The 16,623-nt window shown below is 36.1% G+C and overlaps 1 protein-coding gene across 5 annotated transcripts; it reads right to left on the reverse strand.

Annotated features, from left to right (window-relative positions):
• Positions 1-418: 418 nt before the first annotated feature.
• Positions 419-16,260, reverse strand: Ogfrl1 (opioid growth factor receptor like 1). Of its 5 annotated transcripts, none has more exons than XR_007109473.1 (8): positions 15,837-16,259; positions 11,725-11,811; positions 11,495-11,576; positions 8,954-9,032; positions 8,789-8,855; positions 8,502-8,647; positions 3,286-4,066; positions 419-2,898 (listed from the first exon to the last, which is right to left on the reverse strand). XR_007109473.1 is itself a non-coding variant. In XM_047558404.1 (8 exons), exons 1-8 carry the CDS (start codon positions 16,068-16,070, stop codon positions 2,860-2,862), a joined length of 1,383 nt encoding a protein of 460 aa, XP_047414360.1. In that variant the 5' UTR covers positions 16,071-16,260; the 3' UTR covers positions 419-2,859. The 5 variants fall into 5 exon arrangements, 4 of the variants coding, with proteins under 4 accessions (XP_047414360.1, XP_047414361.1, XP_047414362.1 ...); XM_047558404.1 differs by having other exon boundaries at positions 3,418-4,066; positions 15,837-16,260; XM_047558405.1 differs by having other exon boundaries at positions 3,418-4,066; positions 11,495-11,573.
• Between the last annotated feature and the right edge of the window lie 363 nt (positions 16,261-16,623).

A 16,623-nucleotide genomic window follows, 5' to 3' on the forward strand; every position in this document is an offset into this window, starting at 1 on the left:
CTTCTGTTCCTGGGTTACATAACAGAGATTTTAGAAGAGCTTCAACTATAGTTTTTTAAAAAGTAAATGCTTGACTTAGTTACTTGGTGTTTTATAAACTCAGCCATAACTCTATCATCTTGGGATATTTAACATTAAAACAATAAATCAATTATTCTCTTATCATTAATCTAACCAATTTTTGACCATTTAATATGATTTATTTACTAAAATGATTTTTTAAAGGCTAACTCAGATATATACTGTCCTATTTTTCCTTTTTCATCATACTTTCACTCAGATTAAAGTATAAAAACTAGAAGCAGAATTGGTGATTTTATATGACAAAATATGAAACATAATAACTAACAAATTTTATGCCATTTTTATGTTTATATTTTTAATATTTAGCAAAAAATATCAGAACTCCCCTAAGAACTCCTGAGTTGTAAATTTTATTTTCTCTTTGAAGCTGGAAGAAAAGTGCTCTCAACAAAAACTATACAATATAATTTTTTAACTGACAACTGACTTGATTTAGAGAAAGCAAATATATCTTCATTTCTTTTATGATTCTTTTGAATTTCTTATGAGATTGAGCATGACAATGTATAATGGTACAATAATCTTAATGTTAGAAACTTCTCTACTGTAAGAAATATATCTTATAATTATATATCACTTTACAGTATTTCAAAATAATTTCACATATTTTTTTCTCCTTTGATATATGAAAGCACAAAATATTAGAAATATACTAGACTAAACAAGCAATATAACATCTATTTGCCATGAAATTCAAGTTACTATTTTATTAATAGCCAATATTAACTATCCTTGCAGCCTGTGGTACAACAATAAAGACTATATTTGCAAATACTCAATAATGATTCTAGCTATTTGGCCATGCTTCACTGCATTTTCTATAACAGCTTTTCTGTAAATTTCTGCAAGCACATGTAGTTTTTAAAAATACAAAACATAAGTCAAGCCCAAGGGGGTGGTTTCATATCTAAGACACACATAAACACATATCTATAGATCTTATTTTAAAAAACTATTAAATATACAAAGTATTCTTAATAGAAAAAATTCTAGACATTCAATTTTTATCTGCAAAAGGAATGGCATCCCTACTTATTCTCCACTTAATAATTCTCTCATTATTTACAGATTAAATGTAGGAAACTATAGTCACATATGAAAATGTATTTAAAAAACATATGATGGGAAAAGGCCACTATTTTAGATGGAAGCCAGGAAGTTGTCCCCTTGAGACTAAGTATTTGCAAATTAAGTAGCATAATCTAATGAAATCCCTAATAAGGAATAATATTCTAAAAAAATTAAATTGTTAAATGAAATGTTGTTCTTCTGCGGGTTTTGATATACTACAATTTCTAAATAGTTCAGATAATATTCATTTATTTTAGTATCTGGTAACTGTTGATATTTTAACAGTTACCAGCTACTAATATGGTCACATATGTTTAACATTAAGCATTTAGAAAACAGTCCAAAAGTGTCTACAACACAACTGGTAAAATATTTTGAATTAAATTAATATTATTCCTACAATTCAGCCTAATTTGACAATTTACTCTTATTCACTAAACCCTGCAGAACTATTTATTAAGATCTACAGGGACATTGCTACGACAAGCACCATGTCAGAGGATCCATGTATTTCCTGCATGTAAAAAAGAAATGGAAATAAAAACCTAGACTATTACTTCAAATTCCTAATACCTCAAAAAACAGTAAAAAGCAAAATTTGATATATTATGGGAACTAAAAATGACTAAGTGCTCTATATTCTATATATTGGAACCTGAAATAAAACATGAGTGCTACTAAGACTCAGATTAAAAAAATCAGGGTTAAGCAACTGGGGTGTTTTTGCATAAATTTCAAAGCAATAAAATCATATTTCTGAAGGCATATTATCGTGTGATTATTATCTAGAAATTCCATGGTAAAAGTATGGATCAAAAAAGACAACAGAAGATGATATTATGGGATATGAAACAGGACATATAAAAAAATTCTCTGGAAGGTTAAGGTGAACAGAACTTTTCTTAAAAGCCTAAGAGAGATTTTTTAAAAAAGTCAATTTATTTCTAAATGATATGAAGTGAAAATGTTTTATCTACTCATTGCTTTTTCTATATTTGTATATATGTTTTGAAGTTCTCATCACAGTGTTTCTGATTATTTTCTGATTTGTAATAATAATTAGTAATAATATTATAGGCAATAAAATTGTTTTCAACCAGTATTAGTAACAAATTAAGTTCTTACTAGAACTGATCATATGAAATTTCAAACTATTCTCCATTTCAAAGTTTGACAAAGATGCACAAACTATATACATATATATATATATATATATATATGTATACATATATATATATATAATACACATATATATAATAAAAGATACATTGTGGAATAAACAACATAGTAATTTCATAATTCACTTAACTCATTAAGAGACATGCCTGTTGATAGTGCAAGAGGCATGCCTTTTAAAAATGGATAATTTCCTTTTTCCCTTTATAATTCTTCAGTCATTTGCATCCAGAATCAACCACCAAATTTATGTGGAACAGCCATATAAAGCAAAGTTCTTTTTTGGACATTTGCACCAAAATTTGTTTTTAAGCACTTAATACAGAAAATATTTTTATTATTATTTTAAAGAAAATTCCTGAAATCATACAATTAAAAGTTCCCCTGTGTTCCCTTTAGATGTCAACATAGAAGATTATCCTAATGTACACTGTAAATACACTTGGGAGTTGATAAAGATGGTGGCTCAATGTCGAGCAAGGAGAGGGTGAAAGAAGATAGCAGGACTTGACAGATTAGCTGGGGAGGTCAGAGCTCACCCAGGACCTCCATTTCACTTATCGGAATCTAAAAATAAACACATGGAAGGGTTAGGATCAAAGAATCCAAACTACTTTGTGAATATATTTGGAAAACTAAACTCTTCCTATTTCAAAAATTAATGTAAAAATCAGGTAAAAGTATAAAAATACAATGGAATTGTTGTCTTGATTTTCTCCACGGAGTCTGTAATTTCTTGAAAGAGGGTATTTGACACACATATCAAATACTACCTGATTATTTCTAGACACCTTGAAAATAAGTTTAAAGTAATTGTTATATACAGAATTTGAAAACTCACATCCTAAAACTGTTACAGAACACATTCATTTATTGAATCTGGTCTTAAAAACTTCTTACTAACTATCCAATTTATTATCATCTAAGATAAACAAATAACAACAAAATGCTTACAAGAGAAAACACAGATGGCTAACACTGGAAACATGATATCATCTCTGTTCTTTAGGATAAATTAGACAGTAGTTATTTCCTCCCCTACCCTAAACAGGTTTGTGATTTTCTGATAATTCACTGTAATAGTACCTCATCATGACAACTGGTATTTCCAGGATTTTCACAGTCTTTGTTAGGATTTTTGCCTTCTTCATCTTTTTCAGAAGGAGAAGAACTCTCCTTTCTTTCTGTTGGAGTAGTAACTGTTTTTTCAGGATGAGAATTTGAACTTTCAGCGTCACTGTCTTCTGTGTTTCCTGGTTTGGCAGCTTCATTGCTGGGCTCTGGGCTGGGGCTGTCTGTCTCTTCTTCAGACTCTTTTGGTGCCACTTTTTTCTCTTCAGCTGTTTTGCTATTTAAATGAACAGCTGAAGAGGAATTTTTGGAGTCCTTGGATTTTTTGTGCATAGACGTTTGACTGTTATGACTAGAGGCTGGAGGAACAGGCATTTTCTGGGCTTTGCTTCCCTCTGATTGTTCTTTTTTAGGTGGTCCCCAGATAAAATTCTCTGAAGGTGTGTAATGTTTCTGGGCAAACCGCAGGAGCTTTCTCCTTTCTCTTCTATCTCTGATTGTATAAACAAAATACTCCAGAGCACTCTGCTTAATATTGGGAATAGTATTTTCCACAAGAGCCTCATGAAGAATAAATTTTACAAGAGGAGATTTAAAACTTTCATATCCAAGCTCACCAAGGCTTTTGAGAATACGGGTGATTCTGAGATAGTTGTGCTGGGACCTGGAAGAGAGGATTGAATAAAATGAGGTGGTGGGTGGGCACTAGGGGGAAGAATGCAAGAGAATGCAAACTATTGGAAAAAGATTTTTTAAGGAAGTGTAAGACACTTGTAATGATTTTCATAAAAAGTCATATCAAATACTGCTACGAAGAATAAACCAGAGTGTATGAAAACTTTATGCCTCAATGCAATGTCAATCTCTATGAAACTCAAATGTATAAAACAAATTCATTTTTTTAGGTCTTTGTATTAGAAAAATATTTAGATTTAATTTATTCCCACTGATATTAAATTGTTTATCTATTAAATTCACCAAGGACTGAGGACAAGTGATTTAAAAAAGGCCATGTTCACATAATATTTTAGAGTATATTGTTATAACTGTTCTGTTTATGTATTAGCTGTTGTTATTAATCCCTTACCATGCCTAACTTATAAACTATATTAAATGCATGTATGTATAAGAATAAAACATAGTATACATAGGATTCTATATTATCCATGGTTTCAGGCATCCACGGGGGGCTTGGAACATATCCCCGTGGATAAAGGGTAACTTCTGTGACTGTAACACCACTAATGTATGGTACTCATCACAGGTAGCCAGAGGTGAACATAAACGCATTAGCCAACAGTTGAATGGTGTGATCGATAGTATCAACTGAACAGCAAAATCCACTTAAGCCAAATTCACAAGGAAAGCAGCAAAAACTACTCTACCTGGCTAGAATGGTTCTGATAAAGGATGCAAAATGACTTATTTAACAGAGCATCATTTAATAGTTGAGAGCATGGGCCTCAGAGTCAGTCACACCCTGGCTCTGTCACTTACATGAAAATATAATGACTAAGTTTCAGAGTCTTCATTTGTAAAATGGGGAAAATGGCCTACAACTTACTGAACTTTTGTAAAATTCAAGTGAATTTATACATATATAGGGCATGAAAACCTCAACAAATATCAGATACTATTTAACATTATTCTTATTTATTATCTCTAAAGATTTGTAATTGAGAACCACCAAATCTGTACCTGTTCCAAATTAATAACCTAATTTTCTTCTGTCCTGGTTATCCTCACCTCCTCTTACACTATCAGAAAATTTTAAATCTCATTTCTATAGGCCTTGATTCCAAAGATGCCTATAGATTACACTAATAATTAATAAGATAATAATATGTTTCCTCTCTATCTCAAAACTAAGGCCATTAACAAATTAATGTTTTTCCAATTTGTTTGTTACAATTAATACTCTACCACCACAACCTCATTCAGTTCAACCTTTGCCTTTTACATGCCTTAGCAAATCCTAAAGGAGTTCATGTGTGTCATCAATAGCTTGGATATGTATTATTCAATATTGCCACACAACCAGAACCAGCACTTAAATTTCTCACTTTCTGAAACCTGTATTTTAATCTCAGACACTACTTTTTACAAAGTTCTGTCCTAGCTTCCAAAAGTACTCAGAGTCTTCACTTAGAAATAAGTAATAAATTATTTGAGAAGGATGGAGAAAGACGTTGACAAATTATTTGAGGTATGGAAGTGGGTGGTTCCATGGCCTTATATTTTAATGAAAGAATTTGGACAAAATAAAATCTTAATGAGTCAGGCTAACCAAACCCTGGAAAAGACAAGTGTAATAATTTTTATCATCTTCATCCTTCTGGATATTTACCAAGTATTCTACTAAGTATTATACTAAGTATTGTTATATTAAGTATTGTCTTTATGTCCAACTCTTTGAAACCCAAAGGGCAAAAAAGCACAGATACATTTTAATTTTGTGAATTTGTATTTTTTCACAATTAGGAAATAAGAGTGTCTTGAGACAATACAATCTGAGTGAAGTTAAGACAATGTGCCACCAATAGAATTGACTTAATTGTCACATTTTTATGGAGTTTGTGTATTTGAACAACTTAGTGACAAAATTCTTGAGCAACATCTGCTTCACATGTCTATGAAAAAGTGATGTATGGAAAGGTAGAAGAATGTTTACAAGAGAGGCTATATGACAAAATGAATACTATATTTGCAATCAGCTCAATTTCACATAACAAATCTTCAGTTAATAGTCAAGTTAAAATATCTGTACACATTTATCTTTATCAACATATTCTCCAATTAACATGTTTTCAGTATAAAAGGACAAAAACTTGGGCTGAAGAAAATGATGATCAGAGATTTGGAATAAAACTATAGGAGAGAACAACTGGGTGTTTCAGTGTGATTTGACCTAAGTATCACAATGAAAGACAATGAAAGAGAGGAGACTGACTAAAACCTGCTAATACTATAAGCAGTCTTGGGATGAACAGCAGGTAGAAAAGTAGCTGGACTTCAACAGAGGTAAAGGCAGTAAACAGTCTGACATGGTCAGAAAACTAGCTATGTGAAGAGCAAGAAAAATATATATATAAGCAAGAATCAGAAGACAAGAAAGTTAGAAGGGATTCCTGGATCTAACATATGTCCCAGTATGGTTCAGTAATCCAAGCTGATTACAAATAAAATCATCAATACACTTATTTTATTTTACAAATAAAATCATCAATGCATCTTAGTGGCTGGCCTATAGCTCTGTACTCTCATGACTGGAAATATTTCACTTCTTTTAGAATGGTCACTATTTAACTCCATGTTATTTCATTTCCTTTAATTCAATAGTTTCCTTTTGCTTATAAGTATACAGAGTTCTCTGCCTACTCTAAAAAACTCAAGATGCCATACAGATTATAACACAGATACATTGTGACATTTAAGACTAAATGAGAAAGGACCCAACTGAAGAAGAAGATGGAGTAGACATTTTCATATAATCTCACATAATTTGTTCAAATCTAGTCAACAAAATATTTGGCAACAAAACCAGAGAGGAAATGTTTTCTGGCAGATTCTAAGACAGTTAACCCAGAACTAGAAAAGCAAAGAAAGAAAGTGTGTGGTAGAGGAAAGGTGGCTGGATGGAGCAGATTGAGAAGGAGTGTTAATTCAGACTCCTCTCCCCTGACTCAAGCCAGGAGATCTCTCAGTTAAAGTCTGCAGAAAGGGTCCTATTTCTAGGTATAAATCAGAGGATCTGACAATAAAATTCAAGGAGGATTTGAGCCTGAAAACCATATATTGTTCATTATTTATTTATTTAACAAAAATTTACTAAACAAGATTGCTATTCTGACCAAAACCAAGTTGAGGAAGAAAAGGCTTTGAAATGCTACTACTACTTGCATACAGCTTTCTTTGAGAGTGTGACCTAAGTGCTTAGAAACTTTGTCCAAAGATAGTTACCTGCATTGCCTACATAGAGATTGTGTGTGTGTGTGTGTGTGTGTGTGTGTGTATGTGTGCACGTGCGCGCGCATGCGCACACACACTTCCCTGTGTAAACCAAATTTGAGTTATGAGTTAAGGGGCCTTTTAGTCAGGATCATAAGCTTTATGCATGTGTCTTCAGTATTTTCATACAAGTCACCACTTTAATAGTGTTGATTATAACTAAAATGGAAAAAGAAGGTTTATAACTTTTTATACCCATTTTACCAAAGTAAGATGAAAGTCCTAGAAGACACAAAACATTTATATAACTGATGCCAAAATTCAGATTGTTCTGACCAAAGAATTACTTTGAATTACTTAAGTCTGTTCTTTTTCCTCTTAGTACTTGCCCAGTTCAGCTAATTATGATGTGCTAAAAAGCGCTTTAAAACTGTTAGTTTTATAGTCCAGCTCTTATAATTCACTCTATAATTAAAAGGGAAAAAAAAGTCATTTGCATATGAAAAAAATATTTTTAAAAATAAGCTTTGGCTATAAGTATTAATGAAAGTTATAAATATCCAGGCAAAATAAAAGAGCAGAACATATCCAAATAAGCTGTTTTTCTTTGTAGGTTTTAGGGTTTAGTAGCCACAAAACGGGTTTTCGATTTTACCTAAATAGTAAAGATAATTGTAATATTTCCTCTGTTTTAGTAAAAAGCACAGGTACCTCTCATTCCTATATGATTATTATACATCATAGGCTTAATCATGGATCCTTAATCTAAGAAGCACCAAGTTTGAAGGTGTGAGAAAATGACTGTGCCCCAAGAAGCTTATAGTCCAGTAGAAAGGAAACAAAAAGTTGCATGTAAACAATAAACATAAATTCCAAGAACTGTGGCAGAAAGAGGGTAAGAAGCTCATTTGGTTGCATGTGGGAACTTCAGCAAGAAACAGTTCTGAAGCTAAATTGCTCTGTTTCTAATTGGAATTTAGTTCTTTTTCATTATTGTTTTATTTCGTTTTAGAATATTGAACAAGGAATAAAATGCATTTCAGATTGGATTTTGAACCTAAATTCCTGGCCCAACTGCTAGCTGTTACTATGTTCCACAGAGAACTCTGACTATAGGAAAATACCATTTATTTCACTGGGGTTTTACTTACTCATTCAGATGCTGAAATCTTTCCTGCCAGTTAACAGCCCGAGCAACATTTCCATTTTTATCAATCAGTTTTATTCCAAAAAATTCCAGCATCATTTTGTAAGCCAGGAGGAATCTTCTAATTGCTTCCTTTGTTTTTTTGAATTCCTAATTAAAAAAAAAAAAAGAAAAGAAAAAGAAAAAAAAAAAAAAAAAAAGGATCAGCTAACATGACTCAGTAGCTACCAGGAAAATAAAATGACAGTATTATTTGGCCACTTTATATAAAATGAAATAAGTCTGCATTACCTCAATTTCATATGTAGTTAGTTCTTTAGCATAAAAGTTCAAGCCTTGTTCTCTCAGGGGAAAAAGCCTATTTTTTTAAAAAATAAAATTTTTTCTATTAACATTATCTGGAAAGCATATATAGTTAAATAGGACATGGTTCAAGATAGATAATATGTAACTGACCATTGAATATAAGTGTGGTTGTGCTCCAGCTTTTCATAATCTCCTTTCCATTTATTTAAAACTTCTTCAATGTAAACACCTAAACAGTAAATATTTAGAAAATGAAAGAGAGGTTTAAAACACTATGAAGGCATTTTAAGATTTGAATTAACTGAACTTTATATTAAAACTTCTTAAAATTTAAAAATAGTACACAAGAATAATATTATTTTAAAGATGAATGTCCTATCCATATATTCAGTTATAAGCATGATTTTAAAAAATTTTAATAGTACTCAAATCACAGAAAGTTCTGTTGGTCTATGTTCTCTACATTAGAGGTTGGCAAATGCTAGCCTGCCAGCTGTATTATAAATAAAGTTTTATCAGAACACAGCCACCATCATTCATTGTCTATGGCATCTTTATACAACAACAGCAAAATTGAGTAGCTGGCAACAGAGACTTACTGTTCTACAAATATTTACTATCTTGCCTGTAAGAAAAACTCTCTCAGTGTTATCCCATTTTACTAACAAGGAAATTGTACAATTTGCTGCTCACACACTACTGGAAAAGTAAATCTAGGGTAGAACATAGGTCTTTCTATTTACAGAGAGTAAGCTCTTTTCTCCATGTTCCAGTGTTCCTCTACAAGAACTTACTATGATAAAATCCTCCTGATCCTCAAGTCTATCAAGGTCCTTAATATTGACTACGTAGCCATTAGTTAATCTTATAGAAAAAGCATAGAAGCACAGTACCTCTCTAAACATAGCTCACCTCTTCTTTCCTCCAGAGATCACCAGTTTGCAGTAGAGGCTAACTCTCAGGTTTGGTAAAATGCTGAAACCATTTGCCTTTGTAATATTGCTTTCCCCTTCAATGACCTTTGCTCCCACTTAATAAGTAAAACATACCACTGAAAATGGTGCTTACTGGCAAGTGTGTGTGCATGTCCACACATACTCAAGAGTAAAGTATGTGAGTTGATGCATTTGTATAATGCACTAGAATAACATTTCAGGTGACCTTACCTAATACTTTTGACTCCCATTCTTCTAAGGTTTCAAAATAAATTTTGTGATATAAATTACAAAAAATTTAATGTGTTGCTGGAAGCTGCCAGTGCTTTAAATTATTAACTCAAAAATAAATTCACCACTAAAAATGCAAAAATAGAGTTAAATACTGTCATAAATTTATGTTCAATATTTTTAACACTGAAAGGCACTCCTTTAGCTGAGTTTTATGGCATTCAAATTAGAGATAAATTAACAAACTATCTGCTCTTCAAAAGGTTTTCTTACACCAAGTCCTAACAAAACTAATAATTTAATTAATATTTTTCCACTGGCTAAAACAAAAGCAGCATATTTCTATCATTAGTAAACAGAAAGTGCATTTTTATCCAGGTTTTCCTTCAAATTCAACCAGGCTTTTAGGACACCAGAAGGTTCAAGAACAGCAGATGTGGCTACTTGACTCCCAATTGATACATCTCTCAGTGTACAATATTCTGACTCCCTCTTCTTAATACTCCATCCAGCCTTTAGATCTCCTTCCTCCAGTTAATTCACCAAAGAATGCAAGATCTTGCCACTTTGAAAGACTTACAATCCATGACCCTCATTTCCTGACTCACTTTGCTGTGGATTTGGCTCTGTTGCTATGGAGAACAAGCAGCAAGAACCAGGACTGTATAGTCATCTCATACAGAAAAGGACTCTAAAGAGAGAAGTCAGCTTCAGCTTCACTGGTTTGACCTGGATAAAATGAGGCTGCCTACCATGAACCACAGGGTGGTACTTCAATGAAATAAGCAATTCTGTGGTCAAATTACCATAGCAGCTGCAGCCTCTCCCTAAGGGTTTGGAAAAGATCCTACAAGGGCAATTTATAGAGTTTTGAAGGAGACAAGTTTATTTGGCAGAGGTGGATGAAGATCTACCACAACCTCACTCCCTTTACCGGGATCCTGGAACACTGAACTGGGATGGCTGTATCTTCCTGATCCTTAGTTCTGAAACTGACAGGAAAATAATTCCAAACACAAATAGCATTTTCACTCACGTTCTAAATAAAATTTGGGGTATGGCATGCTGGTAAGAATAGTGGATCCTGGAACCTAGACCTAACATGACAATTAGCAGAGTGACCCAGTAAGTCAGTCATTTAAGTTTAAGTTCCACTGACCTCATTTTTAGATAAGAAAGCTGAATTTGAGCTCCTCTAAAATCCTTAATAATCTAAAACTTTACCGTTCTATAAATCTTCTCTTTTCTGCTCACAAAACATTGCCCCTACTACCTTTCAGATAATAGCAATGATATACAAGTAGTGGGAAGGTATCACTAACTAATAGCTACTCCTCCAGAATTTACCAAGTGTGTCCACAATTCGAGGGCCTTCCAAGGCTTTGGAGGTACATTTGACTGACTGGCAAAGTAAAGTCAATTTACAAATGCAGTAAAAATGTACTAACCATGGAATAAACAAAGAATACCCAAGTGTATGCCATTATTTAAAGTTTGCTTTTTACCAAAGTAGCAGATTACTCACCATCTGGCTTAAATGGAATTTTATTCTTATAAAAACGAAGATTGCTCAAGTCATTTTGATATCGGATATCTTTGAAGTTCTGCTAAAGGAAAACATAAATCAATCTCTAGTACATGGAAATACAGAAAAGGCACAAGGACCCTTCTGATGTTTCCTCACTGGCACCATAAAATTAGAAAAACAGAAGGGAAATATTTTACATTTAAAAGAAAAACATCCTACACTCTTACTGGGTACTGGTGTCGGTACTTGTACAAATCCCTTGCAGCATAAAAACTTCTCTTTGGTTTGACAGTTGCTTCAGAGGAATCACCACCCTAAAATAAAAAGTGAAACTCTATTTACATGTTGATGCAAGAAAATTTCAAAATCCATAAAGAAAGTCTGAAATTGTTAACTTGTCCAGAACAATGAAAACATTATAAATATCTTTTAAACAGCAACATTTGCTACCATTCTGTTTTCCTTATTTGCACCAAAACTTTCTGTCCTACGGCATATTTCTAAATTAAACACTTTACTATTCACCAAATGCCTTTAGAGGACAAATGTTATGGATCAATGTCCATCAGAAATAGAACTCAAAATGAATTCAAAACATGTATTTTACCAGCTGTTACTCAAACGATACTATGACAAAACTTATTTTAGAATACTTTAGATAAAACTAAAAAAAGGATGATAAATCAATTTTACAAAGAAAATTGTCATTAAATTTGCAACATTTAGTTGTGCATGGAAGTCAAGCAATAGTTATGAAATGATGATTTTAAAACAAACTAAATAGCTTTCTAAACTCCATCCTTTATAGCACCATAACAAGTACACAGAAGCATGGATAATCATCTATTCATTCAATGATAATATGATGTGACATAAATCAGCAAATTTAAAATATATACACTCAAAGCAATAAAACATTCTCAAATGGAATGAATATCAGATTGAAGTAATTTATATGTGGTAGCTTACTCATATTATTTACATCCTAACCAAAATTCCTACCACCATGAAGTCATTTTTAATATAAAGATGCAGGTCAATGTAATCAATTTTCTCTAACTATATTGTTGTAAAATATATTGTTATAAAATATGATAAAATGCTTTGTGTCCAGTTCATGCAGAATGACAATGAGAATATAAAGATGATGAAGACGACTACAATGTTTAGGGCTGAATACTCATTAAGAGTTTTGCCCCAAATTCTTTTCTCATCATCCCTGCCCCCCAACTGTGTTGACAGACTGGCATCCTCTAAGCAATTTTCACACATTTTTGAAGTGGTGTGATTCTCACTCTTACTACAAGTACAGAGATGCTTTAATACCAAATCCTCTGATATTTTACATTAGTTACTCTGTCATGTTACATAAGCAAGGGAAAGTTTAAAGTCTGGTCCTTGCCACACATTTCGAAATAGCTCTGCCTAGCAAGTTTCTGAATCTATTTAGCCTGAACTACAACCATATGAATCATCATCTTACATTTGTATAGAAAGTACTTTTTCATTTATAAAGCACTTACATGTATATTATTTCATTTGATTCTTGCAACATACCTGCTGTGTTTCCATCTTAGAAACAAGGTAACTGAGGATAAGGGAAATTGAACAAGACCCAGGGCCTAGTGACAGTGCAAGAACCAGGCAGGTTTGAAGCCCAACTAATTAGATCTGAATCTACTTCAGCCTCACTGAAAGTGAAGGATATATGGAAACTTTGGTATAAGCTTAATAGCCCAAGACTTGGAGTCAGACTAAGGTGAGTCTTAATTCTGCTACTTAGTATTTGTGAAGCCTTAAGTAGACCACTTGGTTGAATCTTAATTTTATCATCTATGAAATGGAGATAATGATTCATGCCCTACTCGCTCTCCAAGATAACCATGAGAATGACTGCACCCTCGCACCTCTACTAAATGTACAGGCTTGACAGTTTCTGACCTTGCACCTTCAACCCCTATTCCTTCTGGACTTTCTGTCCTGACCTCCTTTGCCTCCTCAAGCTATGGCTTGCTCCTTAACATATAGTTCTTCTTACCTGGATCAACAAAATCTCCCTCTTTTCTGGATCATTCTTCTCAGCAAACATACTGCAGTATATTTTATCTTGAAATAAGCACACAGCACCATCCTTGACCCAAGTCCACACTCAATTACAGATTCTATTTCTGCTTTTACAGTAAATCATCACCAAAAAATTACTCCTACTCCCCTTTCCTCCTTCTCTCTTCCACTATTCTCCACACCAATCAGGTTTTGTCCTCAGCATCCCCTCAAAATGGCTCTTGTCAACTTTGCCGACAAATCTCCATTCTGCCAAACCATTTCTTGATGCTCATCTTGGGTGCCCTCCCAACAGCACTGGGCCAGTGAAGGCCTCCATCCTTCCTGAAACACTGTTGGTACTTGGTCTTCAGGATACCACACTCTTGGTTTATTTCTTGTCTCATCAGTCCCCTTTGTCAACTTCCTTTTTGGGTTTCTTCTCCTCTTTACATCTCTGGACATAGTATTAATCAGGACCTAATCCTCATTCCTTCTCACTCCTAGATGACCGCTTATCTTCTAAGAACTTTATCTCTGATCTTAAATGCTCATAACTCCAGTCCTGAACTGAGCCTCTATTCATAAATAAAATTATTCAACCACTCCACTTGGATATCTAATAGGATATCAAACTCAGGAAAAACCTTGATTTACCCTCCAGAGTTGCTTTCTCCTTGAACTTTCTCATCTTATTTAATGGTACCATCATTTGTCCCATATTCACCGGGACTAGGACAACAGCAATGCAAGTAGTGAGATGTGATCAGTCTGTAATGTACTTTATAGGTAGTACCAGTAGTACTTGCAAACAGATTGACTGTTAGGGGTGGGGAACAAATGGGTTTAATAGTCAAAATGTTAAATTCAAATGTGTATATTTTAGAAGTTATATGGTGATACTACAAAAGAATTAACCATTAAATGGGAATGGAGGAGTGGGTTTGGTCTACTGTTTATTGTGGTTGCAATTATCCATTTGAAATATTAATTATACTGTTTCATACAGATTGACCTGGTTAGTTGGATTGATATCCCAAACTTCTGAAGAAGTTCTATAGAAGTTAATTGGGAAACAAATGGAAGGAGAAAACACCAGAACACAACATCTAATATTTTCCTAGGGTTAAATTAGCAATGCAAATGACTGAGCAGCCAACCAGAGCACAAGAGGCAGAGGAATATTCAGGATTCCAACAAGTCCAAGATTCTAACATTGGTAACAGACACACTTGGGTTTGCACATTTCTCTTTCTATATGATCCTGGGCAAGTTTCTCTTTCTCTGTAAGCTTCAATTTTCTCCAAAATGAAAATCAAAAGAAAAAGCAAGCCCTCACCCTGAAATTGCATCTCATTTAAATCACGTTTGGCTAGATCTTCCACTAAGACTTCACAATTCCTCCCTACCTAAACAGGATCATCATCAAGATGGATGAGGCAGCACTCACTGTAATAAGTAGGTGATGGTTCCCCTAAAGCCCTGTGGTCACATTGGACTTTGGACTCCATTTTTCCACTCTCACTCCCTAGTAACTGATAGAGGGCCTAATGCGGAAGTGTGTCAAACTTGAGACACATTTCTTCAGAGGGTAAAACTATATAGTTCCTCCTTTTTAAAGTTTCCGATTGCTTTTTAATCCAGAGAATAAGGGTACCATTTACCTCTTTACTAACCTCTCATCCAAACTCTATTAGTCGAATGGTCTAAGCACAGTTGGATCAACAAGTCTTCAGGGCGAAATAACATTTTTGAAGAATGTTCTGAACTTGGTGAAAGGCCTTACTTGGGGTAAGAATTGCAAAGTTTAACTTTGTATAAGAAGCTTCCTCAGTACTTTTAATGGCTGTAGACCCCACTGTAAGAGACACTGCTAGCTGCTTGGCAATTGCGGTCCCATTTTATTCGGAATACATTTTTTTACCAAAAACATGCACTAGAGGAATTTTCACAATCCTCTATTTTTAGCCAGATTCCTCCCACCCCACCTGCGCATTACCTAGCTGCGCTGCAGAGGCAAAGAAAACACCCATTCAAGTTGGGTTTAGCCCTGAGGGACTTCCCTGTCGTGCCCACAGTCAGGCCCCAGGCCGGCAGCGGGCGGCCCCTGCGCTCCCTGCTGCCGCAGGCCCCTCGGGTCCCCAGAGTCTCTCTATACAGCGGCGGGCGCGGAGGGGTCGAGGTGCAGGGGACAAGCAGCCGCCCAACACCCCTGCCCTCTGCACATGGGGGTGCTCGGCGCTCGCTCCTCTCACTGGCGCTCCAGACCGGCCCGAGGCCACCAGGGTCCGCGTACCTGCTCTGCGCCCGCCGCCTCGGCGTCCTCGTCCGACGCAGGGCTGACGCGGGGCCGCCCGCCGAATCGCTCCGGAGGCTGAGCAGGCTGCTCGGGTTCGTGCCCCGGGCCCTCGCTGCCGCCACCTGGCCCTGGCTCCTCCGGCTCGGGCTCCGAGTCCGTCTGCCAGGTGGAGTCGCAGTCCTCCACGGTGGTGGGCTCGCGGAAGCTGACCCCGCCGAGCAGGTTGCCCATTGAAGAGGCGGCGGCGGGCGCCGGGCTGCAGGGCGCGGGCTGCGGGGCGCTCGGCGCGGGCTGCGGCAGGCACACTAGGGCCCGGGCATGGCCGCGGCCAGGGCGCTGGGCGGCAGCCTCGGCGCGCCCGCCGCCGCACTGCCTCAGCGCGGCGAGCGGCAGACAGGCACACTCGCGGGGAGGAGCCGGCGGCCCCAGGACCGCCGCCGCCGCACACGCTTGAACCCGCCCATCTGGTTCCTTCTCCTCCCCACAGGCAGGAGCCAGTGCCGGCCCAGAGCCCCGGGGAGCGAACTGCCACTCCCAGGCCCCGGCCGCCTTTCCTGATCCCGGGTGACGCGCCTCGCTTCCACTTCCCTCCCACCCCGGAGGCCTGTCTTCTTTTGGTCTTTGGCGTAGCCTGGAGTGGACCGGGGTCTGCTGCTCCTCCTCCCCACCTGGACCAGGAACCACCCGGAGAGGGGAACCACCTTCTTTCTAACTGAGCGGGAAGCGTGATCCCGCTCGGTTCTGAGTCTAGGGCTGGCGTTGGACGTGATGTCGAAGGAGGTGA

This window comes from Sciurus carolinensis, chromosome 7, assembly GCF_902686445.1.
Source record: "Sciurus carolinensis chromosome 7, mSciCar1.2, whole genome shotgun sequence".
Classification (NCBI taxonomy): domain Eukaryota; kingdom Metazoa; phylum Chordata; class Mammalia; order Rodentia; family Sciuridae; genus Sciurus; species Sciurus carolinensis.